This window comes from Vigna radiata, unplaced genomic scaffold, assembly GCF_000741045.1.
Source record: "Vigna radiata var. radiata cultivar VC1973A unplaced genomic scaffold, Vradiata_ver6 scaffold_403, whole genome shotgun sequence".
NCBI lineage: Eukaryota > Viridiplantae > Streptophyta > Magnoliopsida > Fabales > Fabaceae > Vigna > Vigna radiata.
The window spans coordinates 147,009-158,196 of record NW_014541811.1 but is presented as its reverse complement, the minus strand read 5'-3'; the positions used below and the strand labels follow the sequence as shown (position 1 = coordinate 158,196).

The following is an 11,188-nucleotide window of genomic DNA, read 5'->3' as shown; positions in this document are numbered from 1 at the left end:
ATTTTTCAAAGAGAAAAGTTTTCAAAACTATGCAAAAGATTTCACTTTATCGAATGCGTGCTATCTGTATTCGAATAAGTTGGTTGATTTTTTGAAAATCTGTTAAATGCTTATCACAACTAACATAACAGTCATATTTTTAAATGTGTTGACCAAGCATTAAATGAAAGTCAATTGCATTAATTGTGCATTCAATTATTTGTTTGATTGTTGCTAAACTGCTATAACTGATTGTTGTATTCGATTATGTTAGTAGCTAAATCGGTTAAATTGCGTCTGATATGTGTTACACTATAAATTGACGCAGATTTGAATTGTGTAAGAATTTTTGTGATTCTAACACTTCCGTATCTTTCACATAAAGTTGTGATCTTGCAGAAAGAGAGGAAAAGCTCCAAAAAACAAGATTGACCGTGGCGATCAACAACTTGTGATTTCTTGAAGAGCAAGGCTGCTGTGTTTCAAAGACTGATCAATATGCACATTTGGGTGTTTAGTGCGAGATCAAATTTTGCAATCTTTTGAAGATTAGTTTGAGTTCCCTGTTGTGATTACAGGAAGAAGAACGTGCGGTGTTCTTGACTTTGAGGGTGCCTCAAAGGGTTAGACGACATGAGAGATGATTCTTGCTGTTGGTCTTATTGTGTATTTGTCTATATTTTGATTAGAGGGTTAAAGAGGTGTTTTACATTTTTGACGTGAGGTCTTCTGTAGAAACCTTATTGTAAAAACCTTGATCATTATAGTGCATTTGCTTCCCATGGTTGGAAGGACACTAGATGTAGACAGGTTGACTGAACCAATATAAAAACACAACGTTTGAATTGTTTGTTCCCTACTCTCTTTTATTCAATCGATTACTTTCTTTGCATATTTGATTAAGTTTTCGCTGCATTGATAATCTTTTACCACTTTTTGTGAAAAAGATTTGAAAAAATTTTGTTTTTACATTTCACCAATTCACCCCCCTCTTGGTGTGAGAAATTGAGTCATTCTATTTTAACAAATTTCTTGTGAGCATTATCCAATTTCTCTTTTTCAAATGATAATTCTTTATATCTATCAAGTAATTCACTATCACTATAATCTGAATTTTCAGAATCACTAGAGAAACTTACTTAATTTTCAAAGATTTTATCGTCAACCATCAAACATATGTTGGCTTACTCATCAGAGTCGTTTAAACTTGTTGTATATTTATTATTTAACTCCCAAACAATATATGTCTTCTTCTTCTTAAAGACTTTCTTTTGGTCTCTTTCTTCACCCTTATTAGAGTTTGGACAATCTATCTTCATATGCCCTTTCTCACTACAACCATAACAACAATAATTTGAAAATGATTCTTTATTCTCCTTGTGTCGGAAAATATTTTGAAGGTGGATCTCCTCTTACTTTTCGATTTTCTAGAGCACACATGAATTTCTCCAATCAAATTATACGTTGCCACCGGTTAAAAAACCACAGTCCAAAATCCAATAAAAACACAAACCATTTAATTGTTTTCTTCTTCACTCTGCATGTAAGTAACTCAACCAATTTGCTAACAAGTGAGAGTAAAAACATATTGAGATATTGCATCTTTTCCCGCTTATGTTCAACTTGAGTTATTTGTCAAAAACTTCTCTACGAATACTTTTTTTTTTTTTACGTAATTCAAGGATAATTACATAGTACTAGTCATGTACAAAAGCTTGAAAATAGCTTAACTTGGCGAAAGCAAATAAAACAACCATTGTCCATGAATAATTGAAAAATACTTGCCTTTTATGGAAGATAGGACCCTCAATGCTTTCCGCTTTCCAATATCTTGTATCCATTATATTCTTAACTCATAACTTAATTATTGATGAAAGTTTATGATATGTACATGGATATGACATGCATACAAGGAGAAATGATTACAAAAATTATGATCAAAGACAAGAAAAAAAAATTCCATAAAGTAAAGGATGCAAAGGAAGAATAACTAAAAAACAAACATAAGAATTATTAGAGATAAGAATTATTAGAGCTAGTTACAAAAGTAGATTATTGAATTCTCCTTTAGTAGAGTTGATTTGAGTATTCTATAAAAGATCATAACCCTTAACATAAAAAGTGAGTCATAGTAGGCCTTTTTATATATAACTTCTCATGTATTCTCACAAATTGCTAGTCATATAATCCACCTTAGAATTTTTGTGTGATTTGATCTAACTTTTTATATTGTACAATTCCATGAGAAGATATTGGACTCTAATTTGCCCAACTGTTTTTTTATTGTCGTTGTATTTGTGTTTATTAATAAAAACAAACTCCATCTTGAAACAATTAAATAATGATATGCAAACATATTTTTTTTTTCAAAATTTCTATCGAATATTCCATTTGGAATAAAAACTAGAACATTAATAAAAACTCCTATTTCGCTCTTACGAGATTGGAGCAACTTATATACTTTGTGATAATAATAGATCACTTTACATACCAAAATTCTTAATATTCTTTTTAGTTTTTATACTAGGAAGTATTCTTCATATAAAACTAAAATTACTTTTCTAAAAGAACTCCTAAATAAATGTTCTCAGCGGTTTCTAGTACTAATCTTATCATGAAGTATTTGAGAATTAAACTGATAAAATTATGATGAAGTACTAATCTTGTATCTAGAGGACTTGATTGATAAAATTTTAAACCAACAATGAAATAATAAAATTCTAAATGTTAATTGCTCATCAAAGAGTATCTATCTCGCCATAAATAATCATAATTTTTTTTGCTGATATTATAAACTTTGAATCTAAAGACGTTGACGTCCCAATTGAAAGGCGAAGATACCCGATTTCACTGATTTTACCATTGCTTCTCGCACTCTTGCTTCTGTTACTAGTTGCATCACTATAAGTTAGGGTTTCTTCTCCCGCCAATTTTCCCCGTCTATTTCAATTCCTAAATTTTAACTAAGCCTAGGGTTTACAGTTTCACGGTTTCACTCTGAACGCAACCATGCCGTCGCTCCTCTCTCCGGGGAGAATCCACTGTCTGGAGGTGGAGAATTTCAAGTCCTACAAGGGGTTCCAAATTATCGGTCCCTTCTACGACTTCACCGCCATCATCGGCCCCAACGGCGCCGGTAAGTCCAACCTCATGGACGCCATCAGCTTCGTCCTCGGCGTCCGCACCGGTCAGCTTCGCGGCGCGCAGCTCAAGGACCTAATCTACGCCTTCGACGACCGCGAGAAAGACCAGAAGGGTCGCCGAGCCTTCGTCCGCCTTGTCTACCACCTCGCCAACTCCACTGAGATTAGATTCACCCGCACCATCACCAGCGCCGGCTCCAGCGAGTACCGCATCGACGACACCCTCGTCAATTGGGACACCTACAACAACAGACTCAAGTCCCTCGGCATCCTCATCAAAGCTCGCAATTTCTTGGTCTTTCAGGTTCTGCTTCAATATTTGTCCTGTTTATGCCATTGGTTTTTATATAAGAAAACTCTAGATTAACTTCTCCTATAAATGAAGTTGCATATGAGTAAACATAAAAAAGTATGGATAAGCAAGGACTTTGGACGAGTCGAGGCACAACCAAAACCCATCTCAAAGTTTCTTGTGTCTAATCTCATAACGGGAATCCATCCAAATTAACTTTGGGTTGTGATGGGTCAATGGACGGTATCAGATCATAAACGCCCCTCGCTACTGCATCTAAAAGTGGGATAACGGATCATGGCATAACAACTATTCTTAAATTTTCTAAATATAGTTAATGTTTATATTATGTATACTATATGCACATAAGCTCTAAAAATAATTAAAAAAATACTAAAATTCATAACATTTATAAATACACATAATAAGCAATTAAAAATAATAGGTATAGGTATCTTAAACAAAATATGCTACTAAATATCAATAGAAGTCAAATCTAAGTTACTTAGATAGGAATCATCAACTGTCATCTTTTTAAGTCATTTCAAATTCTGTTTTTGAAATAAAAAAATCCCAAATAGCCCCGTAAAAAATCCCCCAATGCCTTTATTCAAAGGACTTTTAGGAAACAACAAATAGTGTGAGTATCTATTTGCAGCCGCCATTAGGTCACTATGGACAATACACTTAAACTCTATGCTATGGTGGTCCTAGTAGTGGCAGTTCTGCTTCCGCATTATAGCAAGGACGATTAACACTTTGTAGAGAAGTTCATCTAATTATGACTTAAATTTGTTACCTATCTCAATTGACAATGCTAAGTTTTGCAGGGTGATGTTGAGTCCATTGCGTCCAAGAATCCCAAAGAGCTCACTGCGCTGGTGGAGCAGATATCTGGCTCTGACGAGTGCAAGAGGGACTATGAGCAGTTTGAAGAGGAAAAAGGCACTGCTGAAGAAAAATCAGCACTTATTTATCAGAAGAAGAAGACTGTTGTTATGGAAAGAAAGCAGAAGAAAGAACAGAAGGAAGAAGCAGAGAAACATCTCCGCCTGCAACAAGAACTGGTAGTGGATCTGTCTCAATGTATGTGTGTTTGTGTGTGCACTATGTATGTGTGTAGGTTGGCTGCAGCTCCAATATGACTGTTTTAGCTTGATGTAGTACAGTCTTCTTAGTTTATTTTATGCCTTACTATTATGTTTTATTGTACTTATTCTGCTGCATGACTGATTAGACCAAGGCAGGTTGGTACTTCTAGTAACTATATTAAGTAAAAAGTAAGAATTTCACCCTCAGTTTTCCTATTACTGCCTTACGTCAATACTTCTACGATGTCATTGCTTTTCTGAGTTTTCCATTGCTTCATCTGATTTGGTTTGATACCTAATGGAGATAGTTGATTAAAATTGGAACTTTCTCTTGAAGATCCAAAGGCTATTGGTAATGAATTGAAGGTGCCACTTTCAGTGGCCTCTATGTTTCCCCTGTTTCTGTTTCCTCATCTTTGGATTTGCTTAAGCTGAAGTACGGGTATTCTTTCTAATTTCTTTAGTAAATTAGCTTCCCATATTGAATTTGTGGAAAACTGTACCAATACAGTATCTTTAATCCAAGTGTCGCTAGATATTATTTACTTTCAACTGAAGAAAAAATATGATGAAATTCCTGGATTTTGTGTATTTTCTGTTTTGATGTTGATTAATCTTACTGTGGCAAGCAAAGTTTTCAAGTATTTGTTTTTTTTCTCTCATGCAGAAATCTATGAAGAGAGAACATTTCTTGTGGCAGTTGTTTAATATACATAATGATTATGTTAAAACAATTAAGGATCTTGAAGATGAGGAGAGAAGTCGTGAAGGTGTAGTTAAAGAGCTGGAAAATTTTGAAAATGAAGCTAGTAAAAAGAAAAAAGAGCAGGCCAAATATCTCAAAGAGATTACACTGCGGGAAAAGAGAATTAATGAGAAAAACAGCAAACTTGATAAGAGTGTAAGTATGTTTCCTACATCTGGGATGTGTGCACTATACTTTAAGATTATTGCCATCATAATATCATCAATTCCAGCTATTGAAATTTTTATATAGGTTGATTCTATATGCTTTACTCATTGAACTCTGTTGCTTGCGATCATATGTATTTTGAAGAAAACTGGGTTGGAAATTGCAATTTTAAGGTTTGGAATGTGGTTTTGTTAATCTGGGATTAGTGAGTGGTAAGGATGACAACTACTGTAGACACAAAAGAGAGATAAAGAGCTGGGAGTACCTGAATCATCTAGTTGTAATCCTATTGTTCGTATATGTTATGCTTTTAATAGACGGAATTTTATGGAATTATTTATCTATTTTTCTTCTCTCCTAGCAGCAGCCGGAGCTTCTGAAGTTAAAGGAGGAAATGACTCGTATTACTTCAAAGATTAAAAAGGGGAAGAAAGAACTTGATAAAAAAAAGGTTGAACGGACGAAGCATGATGCTGATATTGCATTACTACAGAATGACATCCAGGATCTTAGAGCAAAAATGGCAGTCCTTCAGGAAAAGAGACGGGATGTTGATGATGAGCTTGATTTGCAAGGCAATGATTTGGATGAGTATTTTCGAATGTGAGTGTTTATTTGTTGTAGCTGTTGCCAATCTCTGTCCCCCCCCTCCCCCGCCTCTCTCTCTCTCTCTCTCTATATATATATATATATATAATTTTGGTTTTCTTTTTCTAACAGAATACTAGCACTGTAAACTTTAATGCTAATGAGTTTTGGCATGCACTTAAAATCATGTGTGCCATATCCACTGTGTACTCATTTTATTTGATTATGCTGATCTAGAGAGATAATCTGTGTGCTAGACTCTTAGGGATACCAGGTGAAGCTATTTTGTCAATTGTGTATGCTTTTCTTTTTTCTTTTTGTTGAAGGAAAGTACTTTATTTCATGTGGGTTGAAATTGTGAATCAGTTGGAACATGTATTCATTGTGATTTGACTGATATCAACCTAATATGCATGGTGTTGCTTATGGTATTTTATCGCCTCTCATTAGCCAGCTTGGCCTAGTCTTCTCAATTAGAGCCTCCTGATAGCACATTCGTTCTCATGAGTAATTAAATCTATTTCATTGGACTGAATTTCATCAATTCTATCTTCTGTTAGCATATTTGTTGTCATGAAAAAAATTTATAATATGGTAGTATTTAGCAATTATCATGCATATTAATTTTTCATTTGCTATTTTTTTTTGTGTCAAAACTTGTACCTGCAGCAAAGAGGAGGCTGGGATGAAAACTGCAAAGCTTAGAGAAGAAAAGGAGCTTCTAGATAGGAAACTAAATGCTGATAGCGAAGCTCAAAAGAATTTGGAAGAAAATCTTCAACAGTTAAGAAACAGGGAATCTGAACTGGATTCACAGGAAGAACAGATGCTAGCAAGGCGTGAAAAGATTATTGATAATTCTAAAAAAAATAGAGCTGGCCTTGAGAACTTGAAAACAGAACTACGTGTGATGCAGGACAAACTTCGCGATTCCAAGTACTTTTATTGAATGTTTCTTTTCTGAAAACTGTTAAAGCTTCCTTCTGAATTTAAGCACTTTACTGATGATGTTTTTGAAATGGTGTTGCTCCTTTTGATCTGCAGGAAAAAATATGAAAATTTGAGGTTAAAAATTGGTGAAGTAGAAGATCAACTTCGTGAATTGAGGGCTGATAGATATGAAAGTGAGAGAGATGTTAGGTTGTCTCAGGCTGTTGAGACTCTGAAGCGCCTCTTTCAAGGAGTTCATGGTCGCATGACTGATCTTTGTAGGCCAACACAGAAGAAGTATAACCTTGCTGTTACTGTTGCTATGGGTAAATTTATGGATGCAGTTGTAGTTGACAAGGAGTCAACTGGGAAGGAATGCATCAAGGTCCTAATAAGTTTCCTAATATTCTGTTTGTACCATTGTTCTTTTTGTTTTCAATTTCTTGATTACTTAGTCTTGTTTTAGAATTCACACACCCTATTTAATGTTGATAGGTTTTTGTTGTTTTTGATTTGGATGCCCTTTTTTTCTCCAGTAGTGTTGATTACACAACATACTTGAGCTCTGAAAAAATTATTAAAAGATAAATATTAAATTTACTATGTACTTCAAAATTTGCATAACAATTTATGTGCTACATAAACCTTGTTGACTGAGGCTTGAGCATTAAGCTTGTTTGGTACCTTCAAGCTGCTGGACCTTCATTTTGTTGCCTTTTCATCCTTGATGACTTTAATAAATTTTGGCTTGCTGCATCTGTACTGTCATCCTGGTGGTTTTTCTTATGATTGACATGGTTCTTTGGTTGTGGCAACCAAATTGTCTAAAATTGGTAAAAATTTGCTTCTTATTTCATCAAGGTTTTGCATAATTGTTGTAAGCCATAATTCTGGTGTTAAAATTCCAGATTTGCTTTTTTGAACATTGAACTTCTATACTTGGTTCTGTTTACTTCACTTTGTTATATTTATTGGTTTTGATTTCTTTGCTTTTCAGTATTTAAAAGATCAGAGGCTTCCTCCCCAGACATTTATTCCTCTGGAATCAGTTCGGGTGAAGCCAATAATGGAAAGATTGCGCACGTTAGGGGGTACAGCAAAACTAGTCTTTGATGTGATTCAATATCCTTTTTCTCTAGTGGCTACCATGAAGAACTGGTTCTGTTTATGTTTGCAAATTTGTAATTTGAATCTGTCCTAATGAAACTGAGCATTTCTTGAAATTTACCTTTGTTATATAGCCTTTCCTTTGCAACTTTATTGTTTTGACTAATTTGAAAAATTAGTAATTTGTTACGTTAGCCACATTGCTTGAAAATTTCTGAATGTGATAGGATGTTCGGAGTATATGTTAGGAGGAAGAAATGTAAGTGAAACGTTAGTTAACGGTAGTTGGCCTAACTGTTAAGACAGTTAGGATGGGCGAGACTCATATCTGTATAAATAGCTGTTAGTAATANGGGAAGACACTTTTGGCCATTTGTGTATTCTGAACAGACTNTTTAGTCTTGTTNGGGGAGGTTAGGCTCCCAGGCTACCCTATTCATTGTATTCTTTTCACTAAATAATACNAGTGGAGGTTATACAGAGAGTTGGGCGTTGATTCTTGTGTGTTAGAGTGACTTTCTTGAGGTTTCTTGATTAGAAACCTATCAATTTGGTCCGACTTGCTGGATCCAAATCGGGAAGTGACTCGACGTGATTGAGGCGAGAATGGAGAACGCGATTGAGACGAGGTTCGAGGCAATTGAAATTACGATAGAAGGCATGGAAGCGGAATTGGTGGCTGTCAGGAGGGATTTACAGAAGATCATGAAAGCACTGGGAACGCATGTCGATCGAACGGAGGGAATTCTGATGATAGCTCGGTGAACGATAACCAACACAGAGATGGGGAAGAAAATGGAGGTCGAGGCGGAGGCGGAAAGAGCGATGAACAAAGACCTTGGAGAAAAAGGATCGAATTACCTACCTTCGATGGAGAGGAGCCTCTTAGTTGGCTCAANAGGGCAGAGAGATTTTTTGATATTCAGAAGGTGACGAGCGACGAGGACAAAGTGGAAATCGCATATGTTAGTATGGATGGAAGCGCGGCGTATTGGTTTACATTCTGGAAAGAGAAGGCTCGAAACAAATCTTGGGAAGGGTTGAAGGCAGCCATGTTGAATCGTTTTGGCGGAGGCTGTAGAGGGACGGTTTTCGAACGATTGGCTACGTTGAGACAGGAGGGATCGGTGGAGGAATTCGTCCGCAATTTTGAGGTTTTGACAGGGCATATGAGGGGTATACTCGAGGAGCAAGTATTCGGTTATTTCATCGCAGGATTGCGGGAGGACGTGAAGGGGCAGGTGAGAATCCAGAAACCGGCGGATCTGATGGAAGCGATGCGTGTCGCTCGAGATGTGGAGGACGCGATGGTGAGAGCTCAAGGGAGTTTCGTGAGTGGGTTCCAGATGAACCCATTTGGTTCGCGATCGTCGGGAATGGTGACGCGATCAGAACCCCAACGAACTATGGTGCACCAGTCGGGAAGAGTCGAGAGTGTAGGTTCGACCCTTAGAGACGGAGCGATGCCAAATGCGAATACGAGGGGGAGTAACGCTGCAGGAAGCGATAACAGAGAGCGAATGGTGAGGAATGTTCCTTACCCTGAATTTCTTAAGAGAGAAGAGGAGGGTCGTTGTTTCCGATGCGGAGGCTCGTTCGCTCCTGGCCATCGGTGTCTTGAGAGAAGCTTGCGCGTGTTGTTTCTGGTGAAGGATGAGGAAGAAGTTGGGAGTAAGGAAATGGGGGAAGCTGACGTGAAATCCATGGAGATGATTGCATGGTCGACGGAGGGGATGACCCCACCCAAAACGATGAAGTTGATGGGATGGATAGGAGGAAGAAGTGTGGTGGTGCTCATTGACAGTGGCGCCAACCACAATTTTATCAACAGGGAGCTGGTCGAGGAGTTAAAGTTAAGCGTGATGGAAGCATCGCCATATCAAGTGAGCTTGGGGGATGGACAGAAGAAGATGACTCGGGAGCGTTGTGATCATGTCCTACTGAGTTTGGGAGAAGTTACCATGGAGGAAGACTTCTACTTATTTGACTTGGAAGGGGTTGACATTATTTTGGGCATAGCATGGTTGGCTAAGTTAGGAGACATGGTTATTAACTGGAGGGCAATGACCATGAGTTATAACCTAGCGGGCAAAATGGTAAAAGTGGGAGGAGATCCTGTACTGTCCAGAAAATTGATGGAGCCAAAAGCCCTCCTTAAACTGGCAGAGACTGAAATGCGGACATTGGTTTGGGAATTGAGTAAAGTGGAGAATGAGGTGGATTGTGCATGGCATGGGGTGCTGACAGATGCGCAGGAAGCAGAACTTAGTGCGGTTCTCTCAAGGGTGTTTCGGGAAATAACAAGGTTGCCTCCACTCCGAGATAAAGAACATCACATCCCACTCAAGAATGGGATTAACCCCATTAATGTCTTAGAGATTTGGAAATTGGGTTTGGTCGAGAGGAAAAAAAGGGTGGCCAGAAGAGATTTGGAGAGTGGCGGTGGGAGAACCAAGAACAACAAAGCAGAGGAAAACTACACTGCGCATGAGTCTTCTAATCTTTACGAAGCTGATTCACGTTGGACATCATGGCTGGTTCCTATGTTCGTGGTTGCTAATATTGTTGTTTTTGTTATTTCCATGTACATCAACAATTGTTTCGAGAATAACCCCGGTTCCCAAGGTAGTTGCATGGCCAAGTTCCGAGGAAGGTTCTCCTTCGAACCTAAGCAGGGGAATCTGTTGCTCGGTTCTTCTTCTTCAACATTGACAGCCCTTCGGTGTGATAATGTTGTTAGCGGGCAACAAGGATGGAGACTTGTCATTTGCAATGGGTTACACGCTGGGATCATTCATTTCATTGTTGGCATGTTGAGTCTGTTAGTCATGGGGATTCGTCTGGAACAGCAAGTCGGGGTGTGAGGATTGGAGTTATTTTCCAGGTGGCTATCCATGATTAATATCAACCTTGAGGACAAGGTTGTTTGGCAGGGGGAGTAATGAGAGGATGTTCAGAGTATATGTTAGGAGGAAGAAATGTAAGTGAAACGTTAGTTAACGGTAGTTGGCCTAACTGTTAAGACAGTTAGGATGGGCGGGACTCATATCTGTATAAATAGCTGTTAGTAATAGGGGAAGACACTTTTGGCCATTTGTGTATTCTGAACAGACTGTTTAGTCTTGTTGGGGGAGGTTAGGCTCCC

At 37.7% G+C, this 11,188-nt stretch overlaps 2 protein-coding genes across 2 annotated transcripts in view; both read left to right on the top strand.

Moving 5' to 3' along the window:
• Nucleotides 1-2,792: 2,792 nt before the first annotated feature.
• Nucleotides 2,793-11,188, top strand: part of LOC106778330 (structural maintenance of chromosomes protein 1) — a 36,556-nt gene continuing 28,160 nt past the window's right edge. Inside the window, exons 1-7 of the mRNA XM_014666277.2 lie at nucleotides 2,793-3,426; nucleotides 4,245-4,481; nucleotides 5,173-5,406; nucleotides 5,783-6,021; nucleotides 6,676-6,942; nucleotides 7,051-7,321; nucleotides 7,934-8,058. Of these exons, the coding sequence (XP_014521763.1) occupies nucleotides 2,989-3,426; nucleotides 4,245-4,481; nucleotides 5,173-5,406; nucleotides 5,783-6,021; nucleotides 6,676-6,942; nucleotides 7,051-7,321; nucleotides 7,934-8,058 (1,811 nt within the window). The 5' untranslated portion in view covers nucleotides 2,793-2,988. The remainder of the gene's footprint in view (nucleotides 3,427-4,244; nucleotides 4,482-5,172; nucleotides 5,407-5,782; nucleotides 6,022-6,675; nucleotides 6,943-7,050; nucleotides 7,322-7,933; nucleotides 8,059-11,188) is intronic.
• Nucleotides 8,067-11,182, top strand: LOC111240668. The gene has a single exon (XM_022776153.1). The coding sequence runs from the start codon at nucleotides 9,015-9,017 to the stop codon at nucleotides 10,905-10,907; it is 1,893 nt and encodes a 630-aa protein (XP_022631874.1). The 5' UTR covers nucleotides 8,067-9,014; the 3' UTR covers nucleotides 10,908-11,182.

Excerpts from the sequence above, each read along its gene's own strand:
- LOC111240668 (XM_022776153.1), top strand. The coding sequence starts at position 9,015 with ATGGATGGAAGCGCGGCGTATTGGTTTACATTCTGGAAAGAGAAGGCT.